At 63.7% G+C, this 16,744-nt stretch overlaps 2 protein-coding genes across 2 annotated transcripts; one reads left to right on the top strand and one right to left on the bottom strand.

Annotated features, from left to right (window-relative positions):
* Positions 1–2,350: 2,350 nt before the first annotated feature.
* LOC126034961 (uncharacterized) lies at positions 2,351–4,505 on the top strand. The gene is made up of 2 exons (XM_049792985.1): positions 2,351–2,566; positions 3,245–4,505. The coding sequence occupies exons 1-2, from the start codon at positions 2,525–2,527 to the stop codon at positions 4,349–4,351; spliced, it is 1,149 nt and encodes a 382-aa protein (XP_049648942.1). The 5' UTR covers positions 2,351–2,524; the 3' UTR covers positions 4,352–4,505.
* Positions 4,506–5,105: 600 nt separating this feature from the next.
* On the bottom strand, positions 5,106–16,046 carry MDC1 (mediator of DNA damage checkpoint 1). Its single transcript, XM_049792694.1, has 18 exons — positions 15,842–16,046; positions 15,656–15,718; positions 15,380–15,425; positions 13,487–15,279; positions 13,294–13,356; positions 13,018–13,063; positions 11,466–12,913; positions 11,273–11,335; positions 10,997–11,042; positions 9,445–10,892; positions 9,306–9,362; positions 8,527–8,729; positions 8,164–8,421; positions 7,808–7,885; positions 7,402–7,587; positions 6,789–6,914; positions 6,120–6,230; positions 5,106–5,471 (listed from the first exon to the last, which is right to left on the bottom strand). Exons 1-18 carry the CDS (start codon positions 15,975–15,977, stop codon positions 5,106–5,108), a joined length of 6,537 nt encoding a protein of 2,178 aa, XP_049648651.1. The 5' UTR covers positions 15,978–16,046.
* Between the last annotated feature and the right edge of the window lie 698 nt (positions 16,047–16,744).

The raw sequence follows: 16,744 nt of genomic DNA, 5'->3' as shown, positions 1-16,744 counted from the left end.
GTGACAGGGATGCTGGAACAAGACTGGAGACCCTGGGATGAGGGAACTGGGGACACTGGGAGGGAACTGGGACACTGGGAGGGCATGGGGACACTGGGATGGGGGATGCTGGGAGGGAAGTAGGACACTGGGAAGGGATGGAGGCACCAGAAAGGGACAGGGACACCAGGACGAGACTGGGGACACTGGGATGGGAATGGGGACATTGGGAGGGGACTGGGACAGCGGGAGGGGATGGGGACACCGGAACAAGACTGGGGACACTGGGGTGGCGGACACCAGGAGGGGACTGGGGGCACTGGGAGGGAACTGGGATGGGGGACACCAGCAGGGGACAGGGGACACTGGGAGGGAACTGGGACACCGGGAGGAGATGGGGACATAGGGATAGGGGACACCAGGAGGGGACAGGGGATGTTGGGGGGTGGGGACACCAGAAAGGGACAGGGACACCAGGACAAGACTGGGGACACTGGGAGGGGACAAGGACACCAGGTGATGTCCCCGTCCCCTGGCTGTCCCCGCAGTGTCCCTGGACATGGTGCGAGAGGCGCTGGGGGTGACGCAGGAGAGTCACCTCGTCCCCTGCCTGGCCACCATCGCCCTTGTCAGCCAGGTGGCCCTGTGGGGCGCGGGGACATCCAAGCGTCACTTGGCCACCGCCGCCAACCACCAGCGTCAACAAGCCCTCCGCTACCGCCGCCTGGCCCGGGACATCGCCGCTACCGCCGCCACCAACGCCACCGAGGCCACCACCGCTGCCAATGCCACCCTGGGGCTGCTGGAGGAGTTGGTCAGTCACCTGAAGACCCTGGTGGACGCTGTCACCCAGGACCTGGAGATAGCCAAAGGCTTCCCTGCCAGCGCCCGGGTCCTGGGGGACGTCGTGGTGGCCTTGGGGACAGTGATGGGGGACACGGAGGGGATGCAGATGTTGGCCCGGGCACTGGAGGCTCTGCCAGAGGCTGAGTAGGGATGGGGGATGGGGACACTGGGAGGGTCCTCCTCATCGTGGGGACAACCCGATGTCCCCTGTCCCATCTGGGGACACCTGGAGGGTCCTCCTCATCCTGGGGACACCAGGATGTCTGTTCTCTGTCTTGGAGACACTGGGATGTCCCCTGTCCCACCTGAAGACACCTGGATGTCCCTCCTCCTGGGGACACCAGGGACACCAGGATGTCCCCTGTCCCACCTGGGAACGTCAAGGTCGTCCCCTTTGTGGTCCAAGGACACCAGGGATGCATTGGTGACACCATCCCTTGTCCCCCCAATAAACCTCAGGGACATGCCAAGCCCCTGACCTGTTACTGGGGCTTGGGGACATGGCAGGGACATGGGGACACCAGGGGAAGGGGGGCACCCCCTCCCCATTCCAAGGACACCAGGAAGGGGCTGTCCCCAAGCCATCCCTGCCAAAGGGCTCAGGACTGTCCCCAGTGTCCCCAGGGGCACCTGGCTGGATGTCCCCAAGCCATGGGGGACATGGTGAGGATGCATCAGGGCCATCAGCAGGGCCATGTTGGGGACAGCATTGAGGACACTAGGGACATCATTAGGGACACGCTGGGAGCCAGGATGGGGGACAAGCCGTTGCCACACTGGGGACATCGCTGGGGCTGTGCTGGGGACATCTCTGAGGCCACCTTGGCCGCAGCATTGGGGACACTCCACGGACATCACCAGGGCCAGCGCTGGGGACACGCTGGGGCCACCAGTGAGAACACACTGGGGACACTGAGGCCGCCATCGTGGCCAGCTCTGGTGGACACACTGGGGACGTGCCGGAGCCAGCACTGGGGACATGTCGGGGACATGGGGGGCATGTTGAAGGTTGTGGGTGGCCGTATTGGGGCCCCACTGGGGACACAGAGGGGGGACACTGGGGGTCTGGGGCTGCGTTGGGGACACTGGGGGTCATGAGGGGCTGTGGGGACATCAGGGGACATTGCGGGGGGACATCGGGGGACACCAAGTACTGTGGGTGGCTGTGCTGGGGCCCCACTGGGGACATTGGGGGGCCGTGGCTACATTAGGGACATCGGGGGACACGGGGGGTCATGGGACCCTGCTGGGGACATCGGGGGATACCGGGGGGCTGTGGGTACCCCCCTGGGGACATCGGGGGACACGGGGGGTCGTGGGACCCTGCTGGGGACATCGGGGGACACCGGGGGGCTGTGGGTACCCCCCTGGGGACATCGGGGGACACCAGGGGGCTGCGAGTGGCCGTGCTGGGGCCCCTTTGGGGGACATTGGGGGACCATTGGAGGCAGTGGGGTCCTGTTGGGGACACTGGGGGTCCTGTTGGGGACACGGGGGGGACTCACCGAGGGGTGTGGGTGGCTGTACCGCTGTCACGGGGTGGGTGACGCCCCGCTGGCAGCGTCCCCTCGCCCAGCCCCCCCCGTGGGCCGAGCCCGGCCCAGGTCCGGGACCGTATCCGGCCTCGCCGCTGCCGCCACATCCCAGTCCTACGTGTCCCCAAGGTGTCTCCAAGGGGTCCCCAACGCTGCCACCACCTATGGAGACCCCTGAGGCCACCGGGGCCATCGTCCCCCCCAAGGTGGGACAAATCTCAGCACCGGATGGCGGTGGGGGGGGGGACGACAGGGAGGTGGGGGGGGGTGGCAGAGGGGACGGGGGGCAGCGGGGGGGATGGGGACGGGGGGCAGAGGGGACAAGGGGGGGCAGAGGGGATGGGGGGACATGAGGGGCAGGGCAGTGGCAGGGGGGTGGCAGGGGGACAGGGTGGCGGGGGTTTGGCGGAGGGGATGGGGGTGGCGGGGGGGTGACAAGGGGACAGGGACGGGGGACAGGGCGGCGGCAGAGGGGATGGGGAATGGGGTGGCGGGGGGGGTGGTGGGGACAGGGGGTGGGGGGGTGACGGGGGTGGCAGAGGGGACGAGGGACATGAGGGTGACAGGGGTTGGGGGTGGTGAGTGACAAGGGGACGGGGCTTGTCGGGACAGCGGGTGGCAGTGATGGGTGACAGTGGACAGGAATAGGGACAGGGGGACGGGGGGGGGGACGTGGGGGCCACAGGGAACGGGGGGACCCCAGAGGGACAGTGAGGATGATGGTGGGGACAAAGGACATTGGGCGACCCCGGGGTGACATCAGGGGACCCCAAAGGGGACAAGGGACATAGGGGAACCCCAGGGTGGCATGGGGACATGAGAGGGGACCCCAGAGGGGACAAGGGACATTGGGGACCCTGCCACCGGCTCTGTCCTGTCCCCAGGTGTCCCCGGAGCTGCTGGAGCCATTGGTGACTGTGGTGGCCATCCTGGGCGAGCTGGGGGCCACCCCAGGGGACATCCCCCTGGCCGGGTCACCGGGCTCACTGCGGGCCAAGCTGGTGGCCCTCATCGCCAACATCCGCCGGGCCATGGACCACCATCAAGGAGATGCCACCCGCCTCCGTCATGCCCTGGCCACTGCTGGGGCCACCAAGGCCACTGCTGGGGCCACCACTGGGGCCACCCTTGAGCCCGCTGTGGTCCCACCGGGGGATTCTGCTGTCCGCAGGGCCACCGCAGGGGACGCCTGGGCCATCGTGGCGACCATCACCCGTGAGTGGCGGGAGGCGGTGGCCTCGGTGGCGGCCACCTGGGCCACGGTAGCGGGGGACGCTGCGCACCTGAGGGACGCCTGTGGGACCGCGGCCACCACAGGGGCCACCGCCGGGGTCACCATGGACCACCTGACAGCAGCGATAGCCCAGGAGGACAGGGCACGCCAGCAGCTGCTGGCGGCCACCCGGGCGCTGCCGGTGGCCTCAGAGTTGGCTACGATGGCCGAGGTGATGGCAGCCCACAAGACGCGGGTGTCTGAGGCCAGTGCGGGGCTGCAGGCGGCCACCGAGGCCACCGAGAAGATGGCGGTGGCAACGGTGGAGACGGCGGTGGCTGCGGAGAGGGGACGGCTGGCGGCGGTGGCCCACAAGCCCCTGGGATGCTTGGTGGCCGCCTGTCACCAGGCCGCCCTCTTCTACTGTCACCTGCAGCGCCGCCTCGAGGACATCGAGGCCACTGTGGCTGCTATGGCTGCTGGACATGGTGGCCCCGAGGCTCCCGGAGTGGCCCAGGAGGGTCCTGGTTTCCCCGGGTCCACCATGACCGTGCAAGGAGGTCCTGGTGTCCCCAAGGACCTGATGGCAGCGGTGGCAGCGGCCGAGGCGCTGTGGGATGCTAGCGCCCGCCTGGCCAAGTGCCACCTCTTGGGGACACTGCGGATGGCCCGGGGGCTGTTGGTCAACCCCAACGTCCCCGAGGCCACCACAGTGGCCCAGCGCTGCCGGGATGCCACCGCCGCCCTCCCGGGGCTGCTGCCGCAGGGACCGCAGTAGGGGACGGTGGCTTCGTCGGGGACCAGTGACTTCATTGGGGAGCACTGGCATCAATGTCACTGCTGCAGTCTTGGTTCCGTGTCACTTTGTCCCCAACGTGTGTGTGTGCGCCCCCCCCGTATCTCCTTTGTCCCCACGTCCCCTCCCGTGTCAGTCCACCCTCCCGTGTCCCCATGTCACCTTCCATGTGTCCTCTTCATGTGCCTGCATGTCACCTCTCTCATGTCCCCTCTCTCATGTCTCCTCCATGTCCCCATGGGGGTTCCTGGTGTCCCCAAAGCCACCGCGACCATGCAAGGCGGGGGGGGGGGGTGGGGTGCTGTGTTCCCATGGGGAAGTTCAATGTCTCCAAGGCCACCGTGATGGCCCAAGAGGGTCCTGGTGTCCCCAAGGCCAGCACAGCCACGCAGAGGGATCTCCTCCCCCGTGTCCCCTCCACCTCCCATGTGTCCCCATGGTCTGTCCTTGTCCCCGTATGTCCCTGTGTCCCCATGCCCCCCCCAAAAGCAGAGGCGGGGGGAGCTTGTGGTCCCCCACCCCATCAGGGAGGTGACACCCATGTCCCCTCCATGTCCCCATCAAAGGGGGAAGGGTTTGGGGTCCCCCGCACCACTGGGGAGCCCCGCCCATGTCCTCCCATGTCCCCCCCAAAAGGCAGGAGGTGTGTGGGTGTTGGGGTGCCCCATCCTTACCAGGGAGGTGACACCCCCACATCCCCCCCCGCACCCCAAATCACCCTCTTTTTTTTTTTTTGCTACCAAAACTCTCTTTTATTGGGGGGCTGCCGGTTGCCCCGAGAAGTTTCCCGGGGGGGTCGTCGATTCCTACTAGTACGTCCCGACACCTTCCTGGATTCTCGGGGGGACCCGGGAATAGCCTGGGGATCCTCGGGGGGGTGACTAAGGACCCCCGGAGGGACTGTAGAAACCTTGAGGGGATTTGGGGGGGTCCCGTGAGAATGGGGGGGGGTCGCAGGGAGGAGGAGGAAGGGCTGGAGCTGGAGCTGCTGTCGCAGGAGCCCCGTCAGCAGCAGCTCGGCTGATACCAGGGGCAGGCGGGCGCCCAGCGCCGGGGCCCAGCACCCTTTGTCCGCCTCGCAGGAGATCACCAGGCGCTGTGGCTTTTTTTTTTTTGGGGGGGGGAGGGGGTTGGAAATGTCACTGGGGGTCCTCACATGCCACTGGGACACCCCCCCCACTCCATGCCGTGCACACACAACCCCCCCCGGGGCAGTCTGAGTTTTCTGGGGTCCCCAATATCCCCTGCTAATCCCAATGGGATCTGCCCCCCCCTCCCAGTCAGGAGTCCTGGGATGCTCTGACACCACCCCCCCAATCCCAGTGGAACCCCCCCAACCCCCAAATCCCCCTCCAGGACCCCCCAAACCCAAATAGAACCCACCCCCCCTTCCCCAAGACCCCTGGGATGTCCCGGCCACCCCCCACCCAGGGCACCCTGACACCCACCCTACCCGGGACCCCCCCCCCCCCCCAGGACACCCCAATGGGCCCCCCCAACTTCCCAAACGCCTCCCCCATCCCCCTTGGGAACCCCCGCCCCGCAAAGCCCCCCCCCCATCCCTTTCGTCCCCTCCTCAGTGGCTCTGGGTCCCCAACATCCCCCTGTGTCCCCTCATTCCCAACTCCACTGGCTCTAGGACCCTCGTGTCTCCTTAGTCCCGTCCCCGGTGGCCTTGGGACCCCCCATGCCCCCCTCCTGGTGGCTCTGGGTCCCCCCGTCCCCCTCCGTGTCCCCGCTGTCCCCTCACCCCATAGGTGTGTGGCATGGTGGGCAGAAAGGTGCCACCGCTGCAGGTGATGATGTCCCTCATGAGCTCGGGCTCAGGTTGGACGCTGGGGGTGACGTGGACCTCGTAGCCCTGAGGACAACATGGGGGGATACACACGGAGGGGACATGTCCATCAATCCATCCCTGAGCCCCTGGAATGTCTCCTGGGGGACAAGGACACCTTGGGGTCACAGGGAACATCTTGGGGACAGTGTGAAGACACCAGGGCACACTAAGGGACATCAGGGGACACCCCAGGGGGCTGTCCCCAAGTTCAGCATGCTGGATCGAGGCCACATGGTGGGACACATGCACAGCTTAGGGGACCAAGGACACTTTAGAGGACAGGGCCACCTCCGGGACACTGTGGGGACAACAGCAAAGGAGGGGACACCCCTCTGGCCATCCCCAAGCCCCCCCACCCCGATGGGGACTAAGGCTACATGGGCAGGACCCAACTCAATGGGGGACAAGGACACTTAAGAGGCACAGGGCCACCACAGGGCCACCGGGTGACATTGGGTGACACCTCCTGGCCACCCTGGATCGAGTCCCCAGTGGGTGCCCCACTTGGTGCAGGGACAGGGCCACCCGTGTGGGGGGGTCAGGGCCCCTCAGGAAGGGTTGGGGACAGTTGGGGTCAGTCACCTGGAGCAGGGGGTGATGGTGGGCACGGCGCAGGGCCTCGGCGAGGCTGAAGCCGAAGTGACGTTCCTGCTGGCTGTCACGCACCAGGAAGGGATCCGGCACCAGGATGTGGCCACTGAGGGTGCTCTGGGGACACGGGGGACATGTGGTGGCACCTCTGACTCCAGGGACCCCCCCAGGACCCTCCCATCCCCAAACGACTCCTTGCCCTTGTCACCCAAAGCCCCACTGTCCACAAGGTTCCCACCATCCCCAAACGCTCATTCCCCTTGTCCCTTCCCCCCAACCCCCATGTCCCCATCCTCCATCCCCAAGGACACCTTCATTGTCCCCAAACACCCCTTCTTTGTCCCCAAACACCACCTCTGTCGCCAAGGACATCATCCCCTGTCCTCAAACACCCCTCCTTTGTCCCCTAGAACCCTCTTCTTTGTCCCCAAGATTGTCCATGTCCCCAAAGACCCCATCCCTCTCCCCAAGGCCTTTGTGCCATGTCCCCAAGAAATCCCCCCTTGTCTCCAGAATCCCCAGGGACCCCCATAACCCCAAGATTCCCGCTTCCTCTCTCCCTGTCCCCAAGTCCCCTCTCCCCTGTCCCCCACCCCCATGGGACCTTGTGGAGCCACTCAGGGGTGACGATGGGGACACCGCGGGCCACCGCACAGAGGAACTTGACCGTGCGTCGGACGCGGTCAGTCACCAGGTGGGTGCAGTCGAAGACGGAGGTGGCCATGGACCCCCCCAGTGTCCTCAGGGCCACCTCCATCTCTGGAGAGGCTGCCACCCCCGTGAACAGCACCTGGGGATGTGGGGACACCAGGAGGACATGTTGGGGACATCCCCGGGGAGGCCACCACCCCCATGAACAGCACCTGGGGATGCGGGGACACCATGAGGACACGTTGGGGACATCCCCGGGGAGGCCACCACCCCCATGAACGGCACCTGGGAACACAGCACGGGGACCATGGGGGGACACGGGGACACTCAAGGGTGACACTGGGGGACACACACAGTACCTTGGGGGGGACGGAGCCCGGCCCCCCCCGGGGGCGGAGCTGGGGCCCTGTGACCTCTGGCAGCTCCTTCTCTTTTTCCTGGGGGGTGGAGCCAAGGCATGAGCCCCCACCCCAACAAGCCCCACCCAGTCTCATTAAGCCACCCCCACACTGGTCTCCACCAATCAGCAGCCAGCAGGGGTGGGGCCTGCCTCCACGCAGAGGCCCCACCCATCCAGTGCAGAACCCACCCCAATGGTCCCTCCCACATTCCATAATCTGGCTCCACCCACCCATCATATAACCGCCCACCATCCTTAGGCTCCACCCACAGAGAACAGACTCCACCCACCACCTACCTCCCCAGCCACACCCACCTGAGCTTGCTGCTGCGATGGGCCACGGCCTGCCCGAGAGGGGCGTGGTTTGGCAGGGGGGCGGGTCTCCACCTGACCCCGCCCCTTCATGGCCAGCGGCTCCAGCGGAGGGGGGCGGGCCTGGAGGCGGGGGCTGCGCCGCACAGGGGCGGTGACGGCAGAAGCCCCGCCCCTAACCCTGCTGGCTCCTCCCTCACCAGAGGCTCCACCCCCTCGGCTCCTGGCCAGGCGCCGGCTGCGGCGGGGCCCCTCCCCCACCTGGGGGAATTTTGGGGGTGGGGGTGGGGGAGGGGGTGTCAGTGCCCGGGCGCCTGGGTCCCCTTGGGGTGGGGGCACCCAGACGCCTGGCTCCCCCGCACTCACGTCCTCGCTGGGGGCTGCTGCGGTCCCTATCCCCTCCTGGGCCGGCGTCACCATCACCGGCTCCTCCGGGGGCACCCAGGCAGCCGGGGGTTCCTGGGGGGGCTCCCGGGGGGGCTGTTCTTCTTCTTCCTCCTCTTCCTCTTCCTCCTCGGGGGGGCAGAAGAGTTGGGTGGGCTGCTCAGGGTCCCAACCCAGGGCTGTGCCTATGGGAGAGCCACGCTGGGGACCCAGGTGTCTGAGGGGGGCTGGGGGGGGCAGACACCCAGGCTGGTGTGGTGGGGGGACACCCAAGTGGTCAGGGTGGGGGGGGGGACATCCAGGCATCTGGGGAGGGGGGGACCCAGGTGTCCAGGGGAGTTGGGCGGGGGGGGGGGACAGACACGATCCAGGTCTCCAGGGTGGGGGGGACACCCAGGCATCTGGGGGGGGGACGACGACCCAGGTGTCAGGGAGGTGGCTGGGGGGGTGACCCAGGTGTTCTGGGGCGGTGGGGGACCCAAGTGGCCGGGGGGTGGGGGGGGTGGGGGTGGGGAGGACCCCAGTGTCCAGGGGAATGGGGGGGGACACACAACACACCCACGTCTGGGGGGGCAGATACCCTGGCATCTGGAGTGGGGGCCACCCAGGTGTCCAGGGGAGTTGGGGGGGGACACACGACCCAGGTGTCCAGGGTAGGGGGGGGGACGACGACACCCAGGCATCCAGGGGAGTCGGGGGGGGACACACGAACCAGGTGTCCAGGGTAGGGGGGAGGACACCCAGGTGTCCGGGCCACCTACCCTCAGCTGCCGGTGGCATGAAGCTCTGGGTGGGCTCCAGGAATATGTCGGGGTCTTCTGGGGGGGGGAGGGAAAGCCTTGAAAAGGGACCCCGGTGTCCGGGAGGGGACCCAGGTATCCAGGAGGGGACCCCACTTACCCTCGGTGTCACTCTCTGTCACCACCGCGTCCGTGGCCCCAGAGCTGCTGGGTCCGCCATCGGTATCAGCAGCAGCACTCAAATTTGGGGTCAGACGGGGGGATTTGGGTGCAGAAACTTCTGGTGGCACAGCTGGATCCCTGCCCCTCACCGGGGTCTCCACGTCACGTCGCTCGGCCCCAACACCTGGATTTGGGGCCTCCACAGCTGGATTTGGGGCTAAACCGTGATGTTTTGGGAGCATCCCTGCCACACTCTCAGATTTGGGGGGGGAACCCTGCCTTTTGGGGGACAATTTCCGGCGTTTCCGGGCCACCTCCTTCACATCGGTGTCGCGGCCTGTGGTGGGGCCCGCAACATCTGGATGGGGGTGATTTTGGAATCTGATTCGGCTCCGGAGGCCTCGAACATCTGGAGTGGGGGGCAACATCTCCACGTCGGTGCCGCTGCTCTCCCGTGGGCTGGCAGGAGGGGAAACATCTGGATTTGGGGACGTCACGGCCACATCTGAGTCACCACATGCCCCTTGACACCCTTGCACTGTCCCAACATCTGGAATGACACCATTGTCCTCAACATCTGTGTCACTGCCCACATCCAGGAGGGGGCACTTGGCTTTGAGGGCGCCAGCATCGGGATTTGGGAAGGACACCTTCACATCTGGATCGGCGCTGGTCCCCGGCCGCCCCTCCGGGTCAACGTCTGGAGCAGCGGCCATCTTAGCAACTGTATCCATGACCTCAGGGGTTGTCCCACGTGTTTTTGGAGCTCCAACTTTGGGAAGGGCGTCGAGGTCCTCCACATCTGTATCGCTGTCACCACTGGAGGCCGCTGAGCCACGGCTGAGGCCACCAACGTCGGGATTCGGGGTCTCCATCACCACAGTTGGGACTTTCCGGGTGTTTTGGGGCGTTTTGTGGCTTCTTGGGCAAAGAGCAGCTTGACTCCAGTCTTCTTCAATGTCGGTGTCACTGTCCAACTCCAGGTTCCAATATTTTTTGGGGGGTTCTTTAACACTTGGATTTGGGGTTTCCCCCTCCACATCTGGGTCTCTGCACACAATTCTATGGATTTTTGGATGCCCAACATCTGGATTCACCTTGTTCTCCTCCACATCTGTATCGCTGTCCACCACAATTGTCCAAAGTTTGTTTTGGGGTCGTCCAGCGTGTGGATTTGGGCTCTCCATCTCCAGACGTGCGTTTCTCGGCACATTTTGGGTTGCTTGACGGGTTTTTGGAGGCTCAACATCTGGACTGGAAGTATCCTCTTCCACATCAGTATCACTCTCCACCAGGAGAGTCCGTCGTCCTTCAACATCTCGATCTGTGGTCTCCGTCTTCACATCTGGGTCTCCAGGGGCTGTTCTTTGGCTTTCTGGACACCCAACATCTGGATCTGGGCCCCTTTCCTCCACATCTGGGCACACATCTGTGTCCTCCACATCGCTGCAGGGGTGGATGTTGGGGGTTCAGGCATCCGGGCTCACCCCCCAAAAGGACCCAGAGATCCTGAACCCCCAAAGGGAAACAAACATCCAGGCTTCACCTACCTCTCCAGCACGACTCGGGGTGAGCCAGCGTCTCCCATGGCAGGGCCTGGGGAAGCGAGGCACAGACTGTTATTGTAGGCCCTACAGTAACTCCAGAGGGTCCTATCGGACTCAGGCATCTGGGCTTATCTCCCCCCCGCCCCCCATCTTGGCGATTCCTACAATAACACAATGTTGGTGTTTATGTAGGTCCTACCATAACCACCCCCTTGTCGTGTTTCAGTAGGCCCAACGATAACAGCGCGTTCCCCCACCCCGTGGTCCTCGCAAACTCACGCCAGGGTAGCTTGTCGTCCTCAGAGTCGCTGACGAGGCAGGGTCCTGGGTCTGGAGTCCACCCTAGAGAGGACCCAGGCATCTGGGGGGGCTGCAGGACACCCCTTTTCATGGGGACTCAGGTGTCTGGAACCCCCCCTCACCCCGCCCCTCCCCCAAGGGACCCAGGTGTCCAGGAGGGGACCCCACTTACCCTCGGTGTCACTCTCTGTCACCACCGCGTCCGTGGCCCCGGAGCTGCTGGGTCCGCCATCGGTATCAGCAGCAGCACTCAAATTTGGGGTCAGACGGGGGGATTTGGGTGCAGAAACTTCTGGTGGCACAGCTGGATCCCTGCCCCTCACCGGGGTCTCCACGTCACGTCGCTCGGCCCCAACACCTGGATTTGGGGCCTCCACAGCCGGATTTGGGGCTAAACCGTGATGTTTTGGGAGCATCCCTGCCACACTCTCAGATTTGGGGGGGGAACCCTGCCTTTTGGGGGACAATTTCCGGCGCTTCCGGGCCACCTCCTTCACATCGGTGTCGCGGCCTGTGGTGGGGCCCGCAACATCTGGATGGGGGTGATTTTGGAATCTGATTCGGCTCCGGAGGCCTCGAACATCTGGAGTGGGGGGCAACATCTCCACGTCGGTGCCGCTGCTCTCCCGTGGGCTGGCAGGAGGGGAAACATCTGGATTTGGGGACGTCACGGCCACATCTGAGTCACCACATGCCCCTTGACACCCTTGCACTGTCCCAACATCTGGAATGACACCATTGTCCTCAACATCTGTGTCACTGCCCACATCCAGGAGGGGGCACTTGGCTTTGAGGGCGCCAGCATCGGGATTTGGGAAGGACACCTTCACATCTGGATCGGCGCTGGTCCCCGGCCGCCCCTCCGGGTCAACGTCTGGAGCAGCGGCCATCTTAGCAACTGTATCCATGACCTCAGGGGTTGTCCCACGTGTTTTTGGAGCTCCAACTTTGGGAAGGGCGTCGAGGTCCTCCACATCTGTATCGCTGTCACCACTGGAGGCCGCTGAGCCACGGCTGAGGCCACCAACGTCGGGATTCGGGGTCTCCATCACCACAGTTGGGACTTTCCGGGTGTTTTGGGGCGTTTTGTGGCTTCTTGGGCAAAGAGCAGCTTGACTCCAGTCTTCTTCAATGTCGGTGTCACTGTCCAACTCCAGGTTCCAATATTTTTTGGGGGGTTCTTTAACACTTGGATTTGGGGTTTCCCCCTCCACATCTGGGTCTCTGCACACAATTCTATGGATTTTTGGATGCCCAACATCTGGATTCACCTTGTTCTCCTCCACATCTGTATCGCTGTCCACCACAATTGTCCAAAGTTTGTTTTGGGGTCGTCCAGCGTGTGGATTTGGGCTCTCCATCTCCAGACGTGCGTTTCTCGGCACATTTTGGGTTGCTTGACGGGTTTTTGGAGGCTCAACATCTGGACTGGAAGTATCCTCTTCCACATCAGTATCACTCTCCACCAGGAGAGTCCGTCGTCCTTCAACATCTCGATCTGTGGTCTCTGTCTTCACATCTGGGTCTCCAGGGGCTGTTCTTTGGCTTTCTGGACACCCAACATCTGGATCTGGGCCCCTTTCCTCCACATCTGGGCACACATCTGTGTCCTCCACATCGCTGCAGGGGTGGATGTTGGGGGTTCAGGCATCCGGGCTCACCCCCCAAAAGGACCCAGAGATCCTGAACCCCCAAAGGGAAACAAACATCCAGGCTTCACCTACCTCTCCAGCACGACTCGGGGTGAGCCAGCGTCTCCCATGGCAGGGCCTGGGGAAGCGAGGCACAGACTGTTATTGTAGGCCCTACAGTAACTCCAGAGGGTCCTATCGGACTCAGGCATCTGGGCTTATCTCCCCCCCGCCCCCCATCTTGGCGATTCCTACAATAACACAATGTTGGTGTTTATGTAGGTCCTACCATAACCACCCCCTTGTCGTGTTTCAGTAGGCCCAACGATAACAGCGCGTTCCCCCACCCCGTGGTCCTCGCAAACTCACGCCAGGGTAGCTTGTCGTCCTCAGAGTCGCTGACGAGGCAGGGTCCTGGGTCTGGAGTCCACCCTAGAGAGGACCCAGGCATCTGGGGGGGCTGCAGGACACCCCTTTTCATGGGGACTCAGGTGTCTGGAACCCCCCCTCACCCCGCCCCTCCCCCAAGGGACCCAGGTGTCCAGGAGGGGACCCCACTTACCCTCGGTGTCACTCTCTGTCACCACCGCGTCCGTGGCCCCGGAGCTGCTGGGTCCGCCATCGGTATCAGCAGCAGCACTCAAATTTGGGGTCAGACGGGGGGATTTGGGTGCAGAAACTTCTGGTGGCACAGCTGGATCCCTGCCCCTCACCGGGGTCTCCACGTCACGTCGCTCGGCCCCAACACCTGGATTTGGGGCCTCCACAGCTGGATTTGGGGCTAAACCGTGATGTTTTGGGAGCATCCCTGCCACACTCTCAGATTTGGGGGGGGAACCCTGCCTTTTGGGGGACAATTTCCGGCGTTTCCGGGCCACCTCCTTCACATCGGTGTCGCGGCCTGTGGTGGGGCCCGCAACATCTGGATGGGGGTGATTTTGGAATCTGATTCGGCTCCGGAGGCCTCGAACATCTGGAGTGGGGGGCAACATCTCCACGTCGGTGCCGCTGCTCTCCCGTGGGCTGGCAGGAGGGGAAACATCTGGATTTGGGGACGTCACGGCCACATCTGAGTCACCACATGCCCCTTGACACCCTTGCACTGTCCCAACATCTGGAATGACACCATTGTCCTCAACATCTGTGTCACTGCCCACATCCAGGAGGGGGCACTTGGCTTTGAGGGCGCCAGCATCGGGATTTGGGAAGGACACCTTCACATCTGGATCGGCGCTGGTCCCCGGCCGCCCCTCCGGGTCAACGTCTGGAGCAGCGGCCATCTTAGCAACTGTATCCATGACCTCAGGGGTTGTCCCACGTGTTTTTGGAGCTCCAACTTTGGGAAGGGCGTCGAGGTCCTCCACATCTGTATCGCTGTCACCACTGGAGGCCGCTGAGCCACGGCTGAGGCCACCAACGTCGGGATTCGGGGTCTCCATCACCACAGTTGGGACTTTCCGGGTGTTTTGGGGTGTTTTGTGGCTTCTTGGGCAAAGAGCAGCTTGACTCCAGTCTTCTTCAATGTCGGTGTCACTGTCCAACTCCAGGTTCCAATATTTTTTGGGGGGTTCTTTAACACTTGGATTTGGGGTTTCCCCCTCCACATCTGGGTCTCTGCACACAATTCTATGGATTTTTGGATGCCCAACATCTGGATTCACCTTGTTCTCCTCCACATCTGTATCGCTGTCCACCACAATTGTCCAAAGTTTGTTTTGGGGTCGTCCAGCGTGTGGATTTGGGCTCTCCATCTCCAGACGTGCGTTTCTCGGCACATTTTGGGTTGCTTGACGGGTTTTTGGAGGCTCAACATCTGGACTGGAAGTATCCTCTTCCACATCAGTATCACTCTCCACCAGGAGAGTCCGTCGTCCTTCAACATCTCGATCTGTGGTCTCCGTCTTCACATCTGGGTCTCCAGGGGCTGTTCTTTGGCTTTCTGGACACCCAACATCTGGATCTGGGCCCCTTTCCTCCACATCTGGGTTGCTGCTCACCTTCATGGTAGGCTGGTGGCAGTTCGGGTTGAAAAGACCAGTTTTGGGAAGCACCTTGACCCCGGTATTACTTCCAATGTCGACAGTCACGTTGATGCCTTCCAGATGTTCAACATCTGGATTCACAAGTATTTTGGGGTTCACAGAGTGATTTTGGGGCTGAACATTTGGAATAGCCATTTTTTTCCCCACATCTGGATCCGGGGTGGTTTGGGGGCCAAAGTGGTGCTTTTTGGGTTCTCTGACATCTGGATCTGGGCAAGTTGCAGCCACATCTTGGAGGTGTCCCCGCACAGCGGTATGGCAGCGTTTTGGGGGTCTCAGAACATCTGAGCACGCACGTGTCTCCTCCAGGTTGCTGCAGGGGTGGATGTTGGGAGTTCAGGCATCCAGGCTCACCCCCCAAAAGGACCCAGAGATCCTGAACCCCCAAAGGGAAACATCCAGGCTTCACCTACCTCTCCAGCACGACTCGGGGTGAGCCAGCGTCTCCCATGGCAGGGCCTGGGGAAGCGAGGCACAGACTGTTATTGTAGGCCCTACAGTAACTCCAGAGGGTCCTATCGGACTCAGGCATCTGGGCTTATCTCCCCCCCGCCCCCCATCTTGGCGATTCCTACAATAACACAATGTTGGTGTTTATGTAGGTCCTACCATAACCACCCCCTTGTCGTGTTTCAGTAGGCCCAACGATAACAGCGCATTCCCCCACCCCGTGGTCCTCGCAAACTCACGCCAGGGTAGCTTGTCGTCCTCCAAGTTGCTGATGAGGCAGGGTCCTGGGTCTGGACTCCACCCTAGAGAGGACCCAGGCATCTGGGGGGGCTGCAGGACACCCCCCTCAATGGGGACCCAGGTGTCTGGGAGCCTCCCCTCCACCCCACCTTCCTCCAAGGGACCCAGGCCTCTGGGCCACCTACCCTCGCCTGCCAGCAGCAAGAATCTCTGGGCGGGCTCCAGGAAGAGGTCGGGGTCTTCTGGGCGGCGAGGGGGGGGGGAGAGCCTTGACAAGGGACCCCCCACAGTGCTGAGGCTTTGGTGGCGCCTTCGGTGCATGGTCTGAGGAGGCGGAGGGGAACAACTGCCCCACGGAAACAACTGCCCCCCCCAGCCCCTAAGTGCCCCCCAAACCGCCCACCTTCAGCTACAACTGCCACCCTCAAGTGCCCCTTGGTCACCACCGACCCCCCCAACTTCCCCCCCTGCATCCAAAGGACCCCCCTCAACTACCTCCCCAATTCTCCAACTGTCCCCCGGCTCCTAATGCCCCCCTGCTTTCTAACTGTCCCCCCCCCAGCCCTGTATACTGCGCTGGGGAACCCCAAACTGCCCCGGGGACCGCCAAATTACCCCCGAGAGCCCCGAACTGCCCCGGGGACCCACCCCAAAGTGCCCCACAGATCCCCAAACTGCCTCAGAACCCCCCCAAACTGCTCCTCGCCCCCCCCCCAAACCTGCCCCGCCGAGACCCCAAACCGCTTCACAGGGCTCCAACCCCCGCCCCTCCCGCGCCACCGTCCCCTTGCCCCGCCCTCCCGGCTCTATTGGCCGTCACCGCAACGCGTCACCGCCCAAGGGCCGCTATCATTGGTAGCCGCGTGCGTCCGTCCAGCGCGGAGCATAGAGAAGGGTCGGGACGGTCCTCCCAGAGTAGCAGCGCGGCCGTGGGCGGAGCTATCATAGAGTTCGGCGCGCACCGCGCCCGCCTTCCAGCCACAGAGAGATGGCAGAGAGACGCCACTAGGGGAGGGCGGTGCAAACAGCGGGATTGGGGAGGGGCCTCCCGCCCTCGCCGTCCAATGGGAGCGCGGTGAGCGGGCGGC

The sequence above is a fragment of the Accipiter gentilis genome, chromosome 36 (assembly GCF_929443795.1).
Source record: "Accipiter gentilis chromosome 36, bAccGen1.1, whole genome shotgun sequence".
Classification (NCBI taxonomy): Eukaryota; Metazoa; Chordata; class Aves; order Accipitriformes; family Accipitridae; genus Astur; species Astur gentilis.
Note: the sequence above shows the minus strand (reverse complement) of the source record. Positions and strands in the feature narration are given on the sequence as shown.